Source organism: Akanthomyces muscarius (assembly GCF_028009165.1).
Source record: "Akanthomyces muscarius strain Ve6 chromosome Unknown contig_11, whole genome shotgun sequence".
NCBI classification, from domain to species: Eukaryota; Fungi; Ascomycota; class Sordariomycetes; order Hypocreales; family Cordycipitaceae; genus Akanthomyces; species Akanthomyces muscarius.
The window spans coordinates 622,978-641,031 of record NW_026611614.1 but is presented as its reverse complement, the minus strand read 5'-3'; the positions used below and the strand labels follow the sequence as shown (position 1 = coordinate 641,031).

The 18,054-nt window shown below is 48.6% G+C and overlaps 6 protein-coding genes across 7 annotated transcripts; 4 read left to right on the top strand and 2 right to left on the bottom strand.

The window, feature by feature from the left end:
- Positions 1-4,799: 4,799 nt before the first annotated feature.
- LMH87_007700 (uncharacterized protein) lies at positions 4,800-5,964 on the top strand (the record flags this gene model as incomplete). The annotated part of the gene is made up of 3 exons (XM_056199628.1): positions 4,800-4,825; positions 4,883-4,932; positions 4,979-5,964. The coding sequence occupies 3 exons, from the start codon at positions 4,800-4,802 to the stop codon at positions 5,962-5,964; spliced, it is 1,062 nt and encodes a 353-aa protein (XP_056058059.1).
- A 2,051-nt stretch (positions 5,965-8,015) lies between these two features.
- LMH87_007699 (uncharacterized protein) lies at positions 8,016-11,152 on the bottom strand (the record flags this gene model as incomplete). Of its 2 annotated transcripts, none has more annotated exons than XM_056199627.1 (10): positions 8,016-8,174; positions 8,240-8,470; positions 8,553-9,123; positions 9,187-9,203; positions 9,868-10,145; positions 10,562-10,565; positions 10,648-10,666; positions 10,869-10,876; positions 10,928-11,010; positions 11,065-11,152. In XM_056199627.1, the coding sequence occupies 10 exons, from the start codon at positions 11,150-11,152 to the stop codon at positions 8,016-8,018; spliced, it is 1,458 nt and encodes a 485-aa protein (XP_056058058.1). The 2 variants fall into 2 exon arrangements, with proteins under 2 accessions (XP_056058058.1, XP_056058057.1); XM_056199626.1 differs by lacking the exon at positions 10,869-10,876 and adding an exon at positions 10,859-10,868 and having other exon boundaries at positions 10,648-10,670.
- A 221-nt stretch (positions 11,153-11,373) lies between these two features.
- Positions 11,374-12,279, top strand: LMH87_007698 (uncharacterized protein; the record flags this gene model as incomplete). Its single annotated transcript, XM_056199625.1, has 3 exons — positions 11,374-11,392; positions 11,447-11,575; positions 11,648-12,279. The coding sequence occupies 3 exons, from the start codon at positions 11,374-11,376 to the stop codon at positions 12,277-12,279; spliced, it is 780 nt and encodes a 259-aa protein (XP_056058056.1).
- Positions 12,280-13,449: 1,170 nt separating this feature from the next.
- Positions 13,450-14,196, top strand: LMH87_007697 (uncharacterized protein; the record flags this gene model as incomplete). Its single annotated transcript, XM_056199624.1, has 1 exon — positions 13,450-14,196. The coding sequence occupies one exon, from the start codon at positions 13,450-13,452 to the stop codon at positions 14,194-14,196; it is 747 nt and encodes a 248-aa protein (XP_056058055.1).
- Positions 14,197-14,232: 36 nt separating this feature from the next.
- LMH87_007696 (uncharacterized protein) lies at positions 14,233-14,736 on the top strand (the record flags this gene model as incomplete). Its single annotated transcript, XM_056199623.1, has 1 exon — positions 14,233-14,736. The coding sequence occupies one exon, from the start codon at positions 14,233-14,235 to the stop codon at positions 14,734-14,736; it is 504 nt and encodes a 167-aa protein (XP_056058054.1).
- A 648-nt stretch (positions 14,737-15,384) lies between these two features.
- Positions 15,385-16,513, bottom strand: LMH87_007695 (uncharacterized protein; the record flags this gene model as incomplete). The annotated part of the gene is made up of 4 exons (XM_056199622.1): positions 15,385-15,625; positions 15,675-15,860; positions 15,919-16,416; positions 16,476-16,513. 4 exons carry the CDS (start codon positions 16,511-16,513, stop codon positions 15,385-15,387), a joined length of 963 nt encoding a protein of 320 aa, XP_056058053.1.
- Positions 16,514-18,054: the final 1,541 nt, after the last annotated feature.

Genomic DNA, 18,054 nt, shown 5'->3' with positions numbered 1-18,054 from the left:
AACCATTCACCAGCGGTAAGGCTGCCAGACATAGCATAGAACGCAGCAGAGGCACAGTAAGTAAAAAAAATCCTCCTTATGTAAAGAAAATGCAAAAGAAATTTAGAGCAACTTGTAGGGGCTATATTGGTGTGGCAAATTCGGACAAGTGACGTGCTGCCAGCCAGGTTGCGATCGATTGGGTGGAAAAGTGCCGACAATCCAGCGACCTGCATAGACCAACCTCGCATTGCTTATGTTTCAGACGTAAGTTTTTTGGCTTCATTAGCGTACCTTGGGCAGGACTTAAAACCGCACTTACGTTCACCTTGCGTGCCAAATTGGGAATCGTCCCTCTATTCAAAGACAATAAAAGTCACGACCACCCTCGTCTGAATTCCATCCACTTATTTTTAAGTACGCAGACATCCTTCTTTTCTCTTATTTAAATCTCTATAGCGAGTGGCACCTCCCATACAATTCTTCCTCTGGCTTCTCTCGTCACGGTGGGGTAGAATGGGTGACCTTACCTCTTACAAATTTATAAGAGTTCATATCTGATACAAAATGACGTCGCAGGTCTTCTTACGCTCACAAGACGACTGTTCATCGATCGCAGCCCATATCTAACAGACCGTTCTCTCGATTGGCCTGATATTGCTGAGCTCCGTCTTCAGCTCCTGAGGTTGTTAGAAAGCAGACTCACGCCGCAGCTTTGCCTACTTTTGACAAGAAATCACCACGGCTCCTACGACTAGATGTCATTTCGCTCAGACTGGCACCTTAATGCATTCTCTACAGCGAAGCTTCCAAGTAGTAGAAGTATCGAAGCAGCTGTTATAACCAGGGATCTGGCTAGCATTCTTAAAACAATACCAGAAGTTCGCTTAGCCCCGGGAAAGTGGCGAGATCGCTGTGCCGTCTTGAAATGGCGCGCAAGGTTGGCTGTTTGGCGAAAGCAGAAAGAGGAGGACTCTTCTACGGCTAACAACAATTGGCATATGCTGAGGGATGAAAAGAATCCCCTCCCAGTTACGCTACAGATTTACCGCCAGCATACTGATCAGACTGGCTCGCAACCCGGTGACAAGTGAAGAATTCAGTGAGAGATTTGAGATCACCATAGTCCTATCGAGCACTCCCCATGTGTCAGGATGCTTGGCAACGTACAGTGAGGAGAAGCAATGAACGAGGCTTATCATGAATAAACTATTATTATTATCTATACTGCACATTCTTCATGGATCTAATATTGTACTAGAAAACAGAGACCTTACTTATCTTTTAAGCACAGGGAACATGAATACGCATTCCTTTTTTGCATGTCGTAAGATCAAGTCCACAGCTGGCTTATCGCTGCCTCTGGTACAGGGCGTCCGCGTTTTGGTGCCAGGATAGCGGCCCCTTTGTGGAGGATATCAACAGTTTCCGACTCTCATGCTGCAACTGCGGACTGCAAAGACGTCTGGCCAAGTTGATCTGCGGCAGGTGCGGTCATGCTAGCGCCTTGCCGAATGAGTCTGGCTACCAACAATGCGCCACCTCTGAAAGCGGCCGCTTCTCCTGTTCTGACTCCCTGACTGGGGGTGGCATCTATAGAAGCATGGTCATCTAGTAGTAGCCCAATTGTGTCCTCGTCACGCATCTCTGTAGCTGCTTGTAGAGCAGTGCCACTTGGCGTTGACGTTGTCGTCATTCTCCAGTAGCAATTTCGCTACATGTGAAGCTGCTATTTGCAAACCAAGGCCGTCGCACAAGCTCACTCTAGCCCCGAGTTTCAGTAATAGATGGCACATAGGGACGCTTTGATCCCTAGCAGTGACTTATAGCGGCGAAGAAACTGCCCGCAAATCTTGGCTCCGGAGACGACAAGTTCGGTCTATTACGCATTCTCTAGCGTTAAAGCCTTTCAAATCTGCGCATTTTTTTTTATTTTGGGACTACCGCCACAGCTAGATAATTCTCAGCAAAGGTCGTTTGTAAGGGTGTCGGCATGGTTTAGATGTTCAACTCCGTCATATCGCCAGTTTCGCTGTCAATAGCTCGAGCGCTGATCCGGCCATCTCTATCAACATTAGACTTCAGTAGCCTCTCAGCAAGTTTTACAATGCAGTTTGAGCAGCAACTTGTAAAATCGTAGGATGCTCCTTTGGGAAGAAATTGATGGCGGCATTAGACTGTAAGAACAATGTAGCTGCTTCAATATTGTGGTATCTAAACCCTCGCCCGTGACTTGATGTATATCGCCGCTCTTGTCAACAAGAACTTGAACAACCTCCACGCGGGAGCCTTGTGTGCTATCGTTCAACACAGGGCGGCCTAAAGGCGATGGCAGTGAGTCCCTCCCTGTATCGATCTTAGCATTGCTGTACCGCTGCGTTGCTGCGTCATAGTCTGCAAAAGAGCTGTTGAGCATCAAGCAAACGAGGGCGTAGTCACCGTTAGGGTCAACGCCTCTCTCCAACAACAAGCAACAGATGATAAAGGCATCAAGTCTGGCCGTAGGCACAAGAAGCACATTTATAAACTTATCGGTTGTCAGGATCAGTACAGCGACGAAAACTCCCGCGACCCAGAAGATGCTGCTGTCCAGAATCCACGCAAGGTCATTGGCTGGTGTTTTGACCAAGAGCGCATTGTTGGATGTTAGGTATACTGCGCATATCGGAAGTTGAAACATTTGTTCGACTTTTGGAATTTTTATGAACGGGTTTAATTGACGCATGGTATCGCCTCCAACGTTTCCCGTGATGACTTCTTTTAGCCGTGAAACGATCTTTGCGCTATATCCTGGAACAGAAGAATCAATACCGGCACCGAGAGTGTCACGCAGAAGATGTCTTGCATCTTTGTTTAGCATTCTTGCGCTGCGCCCATAGAGATTTAGATCATGGTTCCGAGAAAAGTAAAAGCGATAGTTGAACGAAACCCTCCGGAGCGTGCTGGTATTGAATGGTACTCTTCTGTGTGGGATCTTTGCGTGCATTTTTGCTAAACTGATTTGCAACATTCGCGGGATTAAAAGAAACCTTAGAAGCAGCTGCCTCAGAGTACTCAAATGTTAACTTTATATACAAGGTGTTTCGTTTTAAAACGTGCAAAGTATATAGAAGTTTGTATCGAATTGCGGAAACGGGATCTTGAAGGTAACGTCGCTGCATCAAGGATTGGGATATATATCTCTGCTACTAACTGTCCTCCCGGGCAGGTGTACATTGTTGACGATGAACCATCCTCCATTTCTTCCGATCGATGATGACGCCGTCTACCATGACGTAGCTTTCATTCTCCAGCTTCAGTTGATCCACTGCCGCTATTGCTTGCCTGTCACGAACCTGATACATATAGTGGGCGTTCGGGATGTTTGGCCTTGTTGGCTACCATTCCTGGATCTTTTTGGTCTCTGTTGCCGAGCAGTTATCCTAACGCTACCGGTCGTCACACTGCCACTGCTCCTTGTGGGCATTTTTACGCAGCCCATCTCTGGGATCGACCTTCTAGCTGGCTCGGACAAAATAGTGAAAGAGATCAGCGTCTGAAAATAACCGGAGCCAGTAAGATGATAAGATACAAACGCGGGAGCAGCCAGTCGCAGGTCAATCGTGGCTATAAGACTTCACATCCGTCTGGGAGCAATCTTTTATCCGTATATGTCTTCCGTAGGCATATCCGAGACGAACCTGGTATACCGTTGTAGCTTGATAAGCTGCTTCCGTTTGGTACCTATCAGCTGGTCTACCTGGGCTCGTGCATCATACCACGGCTTCTGGTAGAGGGGGTAGCGACAAAGGAAATGTCTGCCGGGGACTTGTATTTTCCGCAGATTCAAAGGAGCTCGACAACGTCTTGGTGCCGTCGCTTGTAGTGGTCTGCAAAATCTCCATGGTCGGCATGGGCTGCAAGGAGATGGTGAAGTTAGGTGCGAGTCAGGCTTGTGATTCAGTGTTGTTGGAAGTCGCAGACTTCGATATCTAGCGGGCTGGTTGTTTTGCTGCCAGTCAGCAAAGCTGCAAGATATACAGCGTACTATGTAAATGCTCAAGCGTACGGCTTAGTCGGTGACACCGCCGGACAGTACAGACGGGAAGTGTTTGGTCTTTGTTTATATAATACAGTCATCCTTATACACTACGTCGATAGAAAAGCAATGGCCGCCCTGAGCATCTCTAACCAGCTCCAAGAACGATGCAAAGCTTGCTGCGCTGCTTCTATGTTTAGACGTGATGATACGTGACTTCATTTCTAGGCTAGCGACCAATAAAAGCAGCAGCTAACCAATGTCTCCCGGGAAACTTTTTCGAGCCTATGATGACCCGCTGTGTTTGGCTGTTGCGTCGTAGCGCCGTAAAACCTGGCGCAGATATTTGATATCGAGCAAACACTCTAGACCGTGACATACTTTGTCAGCCGAGCCGCTCCAGACTTTGAAACTACTGCCCCTCCCGAAGACACCAGCGCAGTACAGTCTCCGGATTTAGGTCCCATTGGCTCCAAACTAGAAAAGCTATTTTGGATCACATAATAGTTGCCATGCAACATGATACTGGGAGTTATTGCTACTTAATAGCTGCCATCCGCAACCGAACATTTACTGTTCTCCGTTATGTTGAAAGAGCTCCTACTTCTCTCTGCTTTCCAGTGCCTATCGGCGGCTGCAGATAGTAAGCTCTTGAATTCAGTATATTTTACCAACTGGGAAGTGTTGTAATCTTCTTGGCCCAAATGCGGTTATTCTAACTGTTTACAGGGGAATCTATCAGTGTAATTACCAGCCTAATGACCTGCCTGTCTCAGTCCTCAGCCACGTTTATTATGCATTTATGAATGTCCAAGCAGATGGCACAGTGTGAGTAGAAGCAGCGAGAGACACAGTCCTGACGCACAGTTAACAGTAAACCGCTAGATTTTCCGGAGATGTATATGCAGATCTCGAGAAGAGATATCCTGGTGACTGTAAGATTTGGCTCAATAATGTTAACATAAACTAACAATGCGATAGCTTGGGACAGCTCTGATACAAATGCGTATGGATGCGTCAATCAGCTATATCAGCTGAAAAAGAAAAACCGCGGTCTGAAAGTGATACTCTCAATTGGCGGTTATAACTGGTCTGGTAACTTTCCAGCTGCCGCGAGTTCTGATGCCACGCGAAAGGTTTTTGCTTTATCCGCCATCGCTTTTATGAAAGACTGGGGGTTTGATGGCATCGACATCGACTGGGAGTATCCCTCCGACGAAAAAGAAGCCATGAATCTGACATATCTACTCCAAGTTCTACGACAGGAGTTAGATGTATACGCAGCGCAGCATGCGAAAGGACACCATTTTCTGCTTACCATTGCTGCCCCCGCCAACCCCGCTCACATCAGCAAGCTCAATATTAAAAACATTGCTAGTACTGTGGACTACATTAATTTGATGGCATATGACTACGCAGGCTCCTGGGACAATATAACAGGATATGCGGCGAATATTGGTTCGAGTGCGACAAATCCTAGCGCGATCCGCTTTGCAACTGAAACTGCATTGAAGGCCTATGTCAGTGGCGGGGCGAAGGCTTCCCAGATTGTGCTCGGCATGCCTGTCTACGGCCGGTCTTTCGAACAGACGCAAGGAATCGGTATGCCATACTCTGGAACTGGTCAGGGAAGCTGGGAGGCCGGGGTGTGGGACTATAAGGTTCTTCCCAAGTCAGGGGCAGAGGTTTTCTGCGATTATGACGTACAAGGATGCTATAGCCTCGACGTAGAGGCAAAGGAACTCATTAGTTACGATACGGCTCCAATGGTATATAGCAAGGTAAATTGGCTGAAGCGCAATGGTCTCGCGGGTAGCGTTTTTTGGGAGGCCTCGGCAGATAGGAAAGATGAGCAGTCGCTGATAGCCAACAGTTACCACGCATTGGCCTCGACAGATGATACCGTAAACCAGATAGAGTATCCTGACTCCAAGTTTGACAACATAAGGAGAGGCCCGAGCAAGTAGGCTCTGTTACGCTCATATCGTGAACACTGGATTGGTTTCGTTGGCTCATATGTTATACACACGGGAGAAATGGACGATTCAATTTGAAACATCAATTACGCTGTTGTTACTTCACATTGCTTGCGGCGCATCAGATGATTTTGTAGCTCTTAGTGTCTTCCACTGCGATAGGGGCTTGCTTGGGACTTCACAAGCGACAGAACTGAGACGAATGTTGTGTTAACTGATTTACCAGCGAGCTGGGTTACGTTTCTTGGGAGAAAACAATTAGAAATTAAGGGGTTTATAGCTCTTGGTACATAGTTACTCCTAAGTGGTGATCCAGCGCCAATTTATCGTGCGTGTGTTTGCGGTGATTAACGCTTACTGAGAGAGTGTGGTCCCTCTGATGGGAATAGGAAAAGAACTCCAAATACAGTAATCTTAACGGCACTCTCTGTAGATCTGATGAGCTTATTAAATCCTTTGGTTTGTGCTGCAGCTGCTTTGAATACACGTTTCTTTGCTTCAATAAATACCGCGTCATTGTCTTCCATCTTCTCTTCGTGGGCTCTTGACCGGGCAGCCTCCACGACATGCTGTTATGGGAGCTTATACTCTTACTGTATTTGTCAGGAGACGCCGTGTTGCTGCTCATGTAGTCTGGTCACTCATTCTGAGATTGCAGTGGCCTCGAACCTGTCCAGAGATAAACACGGCGCGTCTTTTTCTGCGAAGTATTGAAATTGGGCAATAAAAGCTACTATGGGTCAGAGGGCGGTAGTATCCCGCTCTGAGATAAATGGTATTCCGGTCTTATTCATGGTGCTGAGAGTTTATCATGCATAACTAGTTTATGCACAATTGGAGGTTCTGGCAAATGAGAGGGCTCTGTTCAGGACCCCCGCGAGTCACAACCACTAGAGATTGGGTAGGTCATAATTTGTTGGGGCAGAAACAACCAGCAATTCTCACGAAGCCCTTGGAGTAAAGTGGTGACTCTGTAGTACCGGGTAGCGCTGTAAAGGCTGGTACTCTCCATTCGGTATCCATGTACGTGTAGGTTTCAGTCACTTTGACTTTAAATTATGGGAACATACTACTTAATATCTTATATTAATTCTAGCTAGCTTATAGTATTATCAGGCTTCTTTTCATATAGGCACTATAGTTAGTAAATAAAGAGGTTATAACAAGTAAAAGTGTGACTTTCTCGCTCATTACTACTAACTAGTAGTTGATTAAAATAGAAGGAGTAGTTATAGAACTTAATATGCATATAAAAGGAATTAATTAATAAAAGAGATATAAAAGGCATGCCTTCTAGTTTTTTAGGTAGGGCATTAAAATTTATTTATATTGTTAAGTTAGTAGGTAAAATTAATAACATCTAAGCCCTGTCTCCTGCCTTCAGGCAGGGGTCAAGAGAATCCACCGGTACTAGCTATTTTTCCAGTCCAACATAATATTACTAATAGATATTATTATTCTACTTAGTGATATAAGATGTACTTGCTGAAAGAAGGTGGGATGCTAAGGAGGCAGAGCGAGCCTGGAAACTAGTATTTAACTGAGGGTTTATGGTTTGGAGAACCAGCTATTGTTATACGCTAGCCAAGAGAGTAATTGTTGATAGCGCAGTGAAGGGGGTTTTTCGCAGCGTCCCGTACTCGACTAATTTGTCGAGCGTGATACCAAGTAACAAGACTATTAACATCATTCCATCGTCGTTTGCAAGGCGGTCCTACTACATTTCAGATAAGAGAAGTAAGCCAGAGTCGATAATAAGGTGCCCTATAAATTTAAGTTATAAAGTGCGGATAATCTGACTTATAAAATTAGCTTTCCACCGACCAAGTACTTGACTGTGCTGCGCCTATCGTACCACCACAGGGATTATACATATATATATCAAAAGCATAGTCAATTACTTACTAAAGGCAGAATTTACTAATAGTAGCTAGACTTCTATAAAAGAGTCTCACTACCTATGCTCGTTTACTAAAGATGATTTACTATATTGTTAACTGATGCGATTCTAGTTATAAACGCGCCAGTTCATTATGAGCAGCCTAGATGTTGCCAATATCTAATCCGTGGCACGCGGTGAAAGCCTGCACTAAACCTAGAATGTGTACACACATTGCACAGAAGATAGTGACGTGGAAGATTTGATGAGAGCTGCATAAAATGTCGAACTTGCCCGAAGCGAAGCACTCGGGGATTCGAAACTAAAGCACGGGTCAGACTGCTCTATTCTTCCATATAGATTAAATGCCAAATTATGCAGACCTACCGCGTAAAGACAAGCTCCACCACCGTATATAGTAAGTTCAAGTAGATACCACTTCATCCCAGAGTACTGAATCATATACTCAAGGCCGTACAGCCGAGTGCCATGTAGTAGGGGTATGGATGCTGAGGCACCAAATACAGCATAGGCACCGACCCTAACCTTTCGCCAGCGCAGCGTTCGGAAGACAGGTATACAAATTAGCGCCGCAGTAAAAAGGCCCAAGATGACGACCTGCAACGAAAGTTGTGTCAGTATGTGGCAAACGTGGAGGCCTCACAGCAGAGGCGGCCAAGTGACGTCGGGGCTAACTGACGACGGCGCAGTGTAATTTCTGCCAAGCAGGCTCGCGGAAGAAGATGTAATAAATGCCAGGCACAAAAGTCGCCGCCGTCACAATGACGATACCTAGCAGGTCCATCCGATGCCAGAACTGCTCGACGGGGTGCGAGTATGGGCCGACCAGGTGGTAGGCAGCGCTGAAAAGCAAACAGCACTCTGCGCCTACAAAGAAGATACCAAACATGGCGTAATCGACTCCTGACACGGTCGGTAATTGCGTCTGTGAGATATTGCGCATAATAGGGACCGCGATAAGCGGCAGTAGGAGTGCGCTAATTAAGTGAGTATACACATTGCACGTCTCGTTATGCAGAAAGGTCAGGCCAGCAAGGATCTCGAGGAAGTCTGCTTTTTCTCGGCGATAGCCGCCAAGTATGTACTTATTATCGCGCCGCCATTCGGGCATCTCGTCCCACGTCAAGGTGCGGCTTTTTGACCTGTTTGGAGGTGCCATGGCGGCGATGTTTGTATTAGCGTCGCGGGCATGGCGTTGCTTAACTCCTCGTAAAGACATTGTATTTCTTTGAATACGAAATTTCTTTTCACTAGATTCCTAGGTTAGTGATAAATAAGTGCGATAGGAATCACGTCTAGAAATTTGTGCTTACCAAGTATGGCTCAGGCGCTATATAATATCAGGGGAGAATTAGGGAACCGTCCTCAAATGCAGATTTATCCATAATTAGTGACTAATAATGAACGATAGCCGTGTTATTTAGGTGGCTAATTTCGGCCTCCCCTTTCTATCGTTCTTTAACCGTTATTACTATCTATTCGCATCGCATTATTAAGAAAAGAGTACCCTTAATTAGGAAATTCTTGATTCCTTTTGTCTTTTTACTACACTCCTACTACGTCTTTCATTGACTTGCTATTGCAGCCCTTTTTGGAAACTTCTCGTTCAATTTTTAGACATCGCGGTTCTCGTCGCATCTGAAATCAAGGTGCCATTTTGCCCCATTCCAAGGATTTGCCCAAGTTCACAAGCACTAGCAAATAATCAATTATGGCGCGATAGCGCGGCTTGTTTTTTGTTGGGGGGGTGGCAGCCTTCGCTTCCATTTCCCTCTTTGTCGCCTCCTTGCTAATGCGAGTAAAAGAAGGCGCAGGGAGAGAATTAATGAGGATCAATTGGTTGCATTGGTGATAATGATGAGGCTAGTTAGGTGTGTGTGGGTGGAGAGGCCACCTCTTTCTGACTCATGATTCTTGTCCCAAATTGCCTTCCCACACGAGCCAATTCTCCCGCAGCCCGCCCCTCGATGAGTGACTTTGCCTAAAGTTCGTACCGAAGTGGGCTGAGAGTTGCGATCCTCGATGTATATGCCGAAGCTCCAGAGATACACGTCCTTTAGCTGGTCGCAAAGTGCGCAGCCTGGGCGATCTACTTGGCATGCGGCGTCGTGAATGTTTATCTCCGCCATAGTGTGACTGAAGACGGACCTCAATTTTACCCGAGTGGAAATAGATGACACGGCAAGCTTCTTCAGCAAGCCAGCTACAGCAATGGCAGGGAAGTTTTCCAGCGTCCCGGACGCGAGGTTTGATGCTGTGGCGCAGCTCACGACTAATAAGCACAGCTACACGTGCCACGCACAGCAGATATAAGACTATTAACAAAGTATTATAAGTCCTCTGGACTCGCTCCCGCCGGCCGATTTCACCGCTTTGTCGACGTCTTGGCCATCCTAGCATAGACGAGTTTCGTGAATCCACGTTGTGATTGTGTCATTGGGACGGATCGAAACCTCATGCTGCTGCCATGACTGCACCCGTTTCTTATTGAAAATCGAGCCGTAACCTGTTTCTGCATCATGTCGCCGCTGGGCAGCTTCATCGACACATGCGGTAGCAGATGTCGAAAGCTCAGCCCTCCTCCGGCACCCCCCCGCTAGAATGGTTTCGCCCGAACGCGTTCCATCAACTCTCCCCTACTGGAGATGGGAGGAGCGGGGGCAAAGTTTTCGTTTGCGGAACACGTACGTGGCTACTGGACCGACGATGGTACCGACAATGATGATTAGTTTATACTGGCACATATAGAGGCTCGTAGCACCATAGCGACTCACTAAATCTAGCCAGCTAAAACTAGCTTACTAGGTCAGGCGAAATGGAGCCTGGCCTTATTGCAGCTTGGTAAATAATGCCTTTCGGGGCTGTGCATAAAGCCTTGTACATTGTCATCCCGTGGCCATTCCGTAGCATGTCGGCCTAGGTACGCATTGGCATCAGGTGCAAGGCTGCGAGAGTACTTTGTATCAGCACTGCCACGGCACTAACTGATCCGTACCTATCACCCTTGGTCCATGTCAAGATGTTGAGTGAAATTAATAGCAGTGAGTCACACACTTGGTATAAAATTGCATAGCTTGCATTATTCCACTTCGCCCCTGTCACCACCCCTGCCGCAAGTACTTTTTCTGCCAGGGTGTCTACCAGGGATCAGCAGGGTGCGGAAGAGGAAGAAAGCTGGCGCGGGTGCCTACTCCTAATCTTATGACGAGCCTCTGTGGCTGTGCCTTGAGTCTTGAGGCAACCTGAAACAGAAAAACATACAGCTGACAGCATCCGCATGGCTGTGATAACTTCTGTGATGTGGCGCAGCGACGAGGTTGTGAGGGTAAACGGCCTACGATTACGCGCCGACAAGGTCGCAAGGCATATATAATAAGCCCACTCGCTGTCCCTACGTAATTTATTAGCAACTACGAAAAAGGATTTTCTGAGTTGACTATAATAAGCACGTCTTATCTGATATCCTCATCACCGTCTCACATATCACCTATATAAGCACTATGTTCCGGAAACGCACTGGTACCACTAAGCAACGACATCTAAACGATACCGAAAAGACTGACACCTCGGAAGGCCCCCCCCTTACCGACGCTCCTCCGGCTTACACGCCTACTGCCCAAACCACCCCTGCGGCTTCGTCCAGTCGCGCCAGCGCCGGCACCACTACCGCCCTGGGGGACGATGACCGTTTTGCCTTTCTCCGTAACTTTGACACGGTCTTTCTCATCGATGACTCTTCATCCATGCGCACTAATGCGAGGCCCATGGCCCCAGGCTCGCGCTGGGACGAAGTCGCCGACGTGCTCCGCGCGGTGACGCCCATCTGCGCCGCCCGCGACGACGACGGTCTCGACGTTTACTTTCTCAACCACCGATCACCCAGCAGCCGCGCCGCGCCGCCCGGCAAAGCCGCTGGCGGGTACTACAATGTCCGCGACGCCGCCGCGGTGACGCGCATGTTTGGCGCCACCCAGCCCAACGGCTGCACGCCGACGGGCAAGCGTCTCGAGGAGATACTCGATGCCTACCTGAAGCGCCTGGAGGCGGCGCCCAGTCCCAAGAGCGTCAAGTCGATGAACGTCATCGTCATCACCGACGGCGACGCCACGGACGACCCCGCCGGCGTGCTCATCAAGGCGGCGGGCCACCTGAACAAGCTGAACGCCGCGGCGTCGCAGCTCGGCGTGCAGTTCTTCCAGGTCGGCCGCGATGCAAGGGCCAAGGAGGCCCTGCAGGAGCTGGACGACGGACTGTCGAAGCACTCGGGCAGGGACATTGTCGACGCGGTGACGTGGGACAATACATCGCGCGGGGGACCTAGCTTGACTGCCGAGGGCGTCCTGAAGGTGGTGCTTGGCGCCGTCTCGAGACGACTGGACTGGAAGCCCATGGGCGGCGGACGATAGAAGCGAGCGAAAATGGGGTCGCGACAGTCTTAGCTTTTAGATTAACGTCCGTCCGCCGCGTTTCTTATTTGCCTTTTTTTGCATTTTAGGTCTCTAGTACGTATTTATATCATTCTTTTTGAGATGGACTTGTCTTCTTCCTGACCGCCCCTCCGCCCGGCTTTTGGCGTTCAACACGTTTTGTCCTCGGTATCCCAAGACTGTGCCCAATTCGAACAGACTCAATAACTTCACAAGTGAAACTGCTTATGTTGCAGAAATGCCGACAATCCGGCCGTCGCGAGCAGACTCAGTTTTCCGTGATCCCTAATAACCAGTAGCTTTCTTCGCTCCACGCCTCAGCACCCAGGTATAGGCAGAAACTGTGATACGCAATGTTATCGTGGTGCCACAGGGTGTTAAGCTGGAGGCGGCATGCGAAGAGACCAAGCCCGTCTTCACGCCGCTTTGGGCTTTGACAAGCCTAAAGCAGCTACATTTCTTGCAGAAAAATAACTTCCTGACTCGCCATGCTACGTCACCCGGGCGAGCCGCGGCGGAGCCTAGATGACATGTCTGTACACAGCTGGGATGACCAGGCTACAATCCTTCCCCGGGGTTTGAACAACAAATGGGAAAGGCTTCGGCTGTATCCCAGTGTGTCGCTTTTAGGAAGGCACATTTATTATAAGTCCAAAGAACGTATGCCAGGGTAGTTTGTACCCAGATTCTGGTGTGGTGGCGGAGACGGCCGGTGGCCCTGCTCGCCTACAGTCTTCCTGGCAAAACCTGCCCATCACACATCACACACAGTACTCGGCGCGCGGCCACCAAGTCCCGGGTGCCCCAATGTGCGGCCCTAAAGAGGACTAGCCTGTCCGCTGTCGTCTCTGTGGAAATTGATGGTTGCAAAGGGTGAACAGCTGGGCTACTTGTTGCATTCACCCCCCACGTCCCCTGGTCGACTGGCACAGTGCATGGCTCCACCGCCGCTGGGCTGAAAAAAGCAAAGAATGCTCGGCAGGCTGGGCGTCATCAGTGCCCGCACCGTTTTGTTTGTGCCAGGGAAGCAAGCCGATTGTCAGGATTACCCCGGTTCCCCGCAGACTATCAAATCCGTGGTTGGCATGCAGTGTAATCGGGCCCCTTGGTTGGATTGGAGGCACTTGAACAACCCGTCTCAGGTTGGGCATGTACATTCATCAGTTTATGAAAATGCCACCAACTTGTTTGGTCTGCCTCTTTGATGATTCGCCCTATAACATGTCGCCTCGACCTTACCGGTACAGACCCGACCGACGCAGCTTTGACGACTTTACCAATATGTTCGTTCCCATCTTCAAGGATACTCCTCCTCTCTTCCTCTCTTCCATCTTACCCTCAACCCCGGCCATGCCCAACGGCATAGCTGCGCATTCCAAGCCTACTACTCAGATATATGCCCTTCCGCCTGCTGAAATCCTCGGTCTCGAGTCGTTCCGTCAAGCCTCATGTATCGAAGCCACCATTCCCGAACCGGAGGCTGCTCTCGCCCATCAGCCCGTCGCCCAGAAGAAGGCACCAGCAAAGTTTGCTCTCGGCGGCTCTTGTTCCTCTAATGAGCAGGACATGACCGTTAAGATGTCTAAGTCCAACCTGGTGCCTTCCCCGAAGGAGGGAATATTCCAGATTGCTGGCTCCTGCAGGCCTGCCTCTACCAAGAGTGATATCCAGCCCGCTAAGCCTATTATCTCGGAGAAGATAAAGCAGGTTATCGCGTCCACCAGTCGCAACTCTCAGCTCAAGGCCGAGAGTGCTATAAACTCAGATACTGACGACGACTACGTTGATGAGAGCGCTATTGATGATGATGATGATGATTCTGATTGGGAAGATTCCGCGGAGGAGAGTGGCGAATCGAGCGTTGACGACAAGTTCTTCCAGCGTGTCGAGTCATAGACTAGCCTAGTCTCCCACCCTTCTCTCATCACTCTTATGGTCGCGCAGAATGAACGCCAGAATAAACTGAGCAACCAAGCATCCCACTCTACCTCTACTATCAAGCGCGAGCGCGCTAGACCTAACAGCTCGACCTTAGGCGCCGCTCCCAACGATTCCGACGAGGGCCCGCTAATAATAAAGGGCATACGTCCCTCGAATCTAAAGTCGATCATTAAGGTGCCTCGGCCTAGTGCCCAGCCTATTGAAACCAGGCACGTAGACATCCAGGCAGCCTCATCGCCCCGAACCAATCGTCGCAATATGCTTGCTACGGAGCTCACAGAGTCCTTGCGCCGCCACCTTCTCTGGGAGCGCCAGCAAAAAACTTCGACTGCAAACGCTGTCCTTAAGCGTCGCCATACCTCCCACGATGTCGCCAACCTCAAGCAGTTCCCTGAGAAGCCTTGCTTGAAGAAGAGCGAGGACGCCAACGCCATCAGCTGGAACCAATACTTCAACAAGGACGCCTTTGACGGCTACCATTCCAGAGGCTGGTAAAGATGGTATCTATAACTTTAAATGGCACTATAAGAGTAGGCCTTAAGAATACCTACATTACCAATATGAAAATTTATTACTATGAGGATCTCTAGAGGAAGTAGGCCGTAACAAAATAGTGTTCCATTTGTTCACGCCTATCTAGAATCACAATATAATACATATTCTATTTCCCACGAATAGCCTTCCTTCCTCGTAGCTTGCCTTGCTAGCTGCCCAGTAGTGTCATGTTAGTCATTTGTATGGGTTCGCTAGCCATGCCAGCGAGAAGCTTAAAGCTAGAGAGTTACTTGTGGGCCAAAGATTTCGGTCGGTTCGGTCAATGCAGAATAACGCAGGCCATACGTAGCTCTGATGAACCCGTAAGAGTCAGTGAGAGAAATTAGAGGTTGGAGGTTATGATCAGGAATAAAAAGAGTGGTAGTCAAGTCTGGGGTTTCTCGGTACCCTTCATCAATTCAATATTTATCATTTTCTGATTCTGTGTATAGCCCGCGCTCCCGTCATATAATACATTTGATCCCTGTAGTCCTATTGGCCTGTACCGATGATGGTGAGGTGGCAGCGCGCAAATCCAACTCTATCGGCTCTTTGTCCTCGTGGTCTCCAATTCAACTCTAATGTTGGTACAGCTGTGCTGGGCTGTATTTAACGCCAAAAAATGGGTACCAGCGAGTTGTAGCTCTCCTCCCTACCGAAATCTGTTTCAGCTGGATCTCGGCGCACGAGGAACACTTCGGCTTCATCTCTCAGGTCTTTGGCCTTTCCGTCATCATCACAAGAACCTTGAAGTAAAGCCTCGGATAGTTTGGAAAGACGTCGTGCATGCTCAGCGGGCATGCGATCGGCGTGAAACTTGGTTATGGCCAAGGCCTCTCGAAGACGGTTGCTGAAGCTGTTAGCAGAGCTCACACAACGGTTGAGGGTGGCAAGTGCACATTGCTACTTCAATTTTTCCCAGGGCAAGATAGACCACGCCAGTTTTATATATGCATCCTGCGGGGAAAGGATGCAATCTTGTCTGGTCACCTCCCATCCAAAGTTTCTGTGCCTCGACAAAGCTGGCCGATGCAGCTTCGAGCCTGTCCGTTTTTTGCTGGATGGTCCCGTGAACAAAATATGCACTACATCGGATCAGCGTCGCCCCTTCGTCATGCTGCCAGTCGAATGAATACAACTTACTAGGCAAGCATCGCCCAATTCAGAACTTTTTCGTTTCTGAACTCTGTCTTTGAAACTTTGACCAAGCTCTCCGCCTCCCGATATCTGCCGAGATAGAAAAGGCATCTTGCTGTGTTCTTTTTGGTAACCGTTGGCCTATCTGCCGCCCGGCCCTCTTGGACATTCCAAGCAATCCACCGTTTTTTGGACTTGTTGAACCATTCTACGGCTTCCTTGTGCTGATTTGCCGTATTGAAATTATATGCCAGATTTTGTTCAAAGCCGCCTAGAAGCCCCCCTTTTATCGGGTTCTCGGCCAAACGCATTTCATATCCTTTCATATTGAGCTCAATCGCTTTCTCAACGTTGCTTGTGCTCTCGCACATGCTGGCCTGGATTGACAGCGTGGAGGCAGTGATGTTTGTGGCCCGTTCTTCGTCTATGAGCGCTTTCGCTGCCAGGAGAGTCACGGTACAGACATCTTCGAGCTCATCCAGAGCATTGACTTCGAAGAGATACCTATTTCCATCAGTCTAAGAAATAATACAGTTTCTCTAGCTGTCTTGCCGCTGACACACCGCCAAAAGCTCACAAAATGTGGCAACTTGGGAGTCATCGCAAAGCTGTGGCTCTTGTTTGAAACTGTCTTTCAAACTGAGTACCTGTTGCAACAGGTGATTGCACTCATTCCAGTGCTGATACAGCTGGTTCTCGTTGGCATCTGATTGCTTAGGGAAAGCCCAGTAGATCAGTTTTACGGCATGATAGAAGGCGGATCGTCGTTCCTGCATGGAGAGATAATACTTAAACTGCTCCTGAATCACTCGATGGCAAGAAAAGATACGCGCATCTCTATCTCTCTTTACAGGTGCAAGAGTCAAAAGTGGTTCTGTTGCCTCAGCAAAGCTGGAAAGTGTCACTAATGGCCTCAGCAATATGTCTTGTGCGCTAGCTCACCACCTAATCGCGTTGGAACAAAATTCTAGTTCTCTTGGGAGAGCTTCCTGTAGTTGAAACTCAAACAAAGCTTGTGGAATAGTTTCGGAGACTAGAAAAGATGCAAGACCCATGAAAGTTCGACTGTGCTTGTTCAATCTCGAGAAAGAAAGGTTGCACAACGCTTCAAGCCCATTTTGGTGAGGGCTTCCAGGATTCTTCAGGTATGTGCGCATGTACTCGGAAATAGACCAAGATCGTCTCTGGATAAGACCGGCAGTGAGGGATATCGCCAGAGCATGGTCGCCGAGTTTTTTCGAAATTTCACAAGCTGGAGGCTCTTCATCTTCGATGTCTTTGCCAATGTTACCTTCAAGTAGGAAAAAGAGGAACTCTGATCCTTCCTTTTCATTCCAAGATGAAACCTCAACGCCAGAAGATGCGGGTGCGTGGGCCAGAGAATGGTTGCGGGTGGTAATAATGGCCCTTCCGCGGCTGGATTCAGGCCAATAAGGCATCAACAAGTCGGCAGACTCAACATTGTCGTACACTATTAGCCAAGCTTAGACACAAAAGAAAGACGAGCCTGAAGAACGATGAGCGACGAGCCCTGAAGAGTGAGGACGCAAGAGGGTAGAATAGCGAAAACGATTTCATACGCACCTGTTAGCTGGAGCCAGTTCTGAACAAGAATGAGATTGTCGTCATGGAGGTTTGGCTTGGCTCCATTCAGCTTAATCGCAGCGCGATATCTGTAAAGCTCTGGCGCAAGGAAGCCTTTTTCTCTCCATGTACCCAGAAAATAGCATCATAGTCATTATTTTCGAATTTACGCTCTATATATCTTGCAGCGATAGAGCTCTTGCCAACGCCACCAACGCCGTAGAGAGCCACTGAGAGGAAAGATGGACTTAACCCCGGCGCACCCATAGCCTGGTCAATTTTCTCAACGGTATCAATTCTGTCTACGAAGCGAGAAGCTCTTCTGGTCGGCAGCATTAAGCATCGAAAGCGCTGAGCGATGAGGGACGTTTCCGGTGGTGCTACCAGGTCCTTGACGAGTGCAAGTGTCTTAGTAAGCTCCTGGTTTGTTGACTCCAAATTTAGCTGGAGGAGCAGCCAACGGCTTTTTTCTTGTACTACCGGACCTGCCGTAATTCTCAGTTTTCCATCGGTGCCCATGGCCTGCCTCGAAAAGTATTCCGGGGCGAAGATAAAATA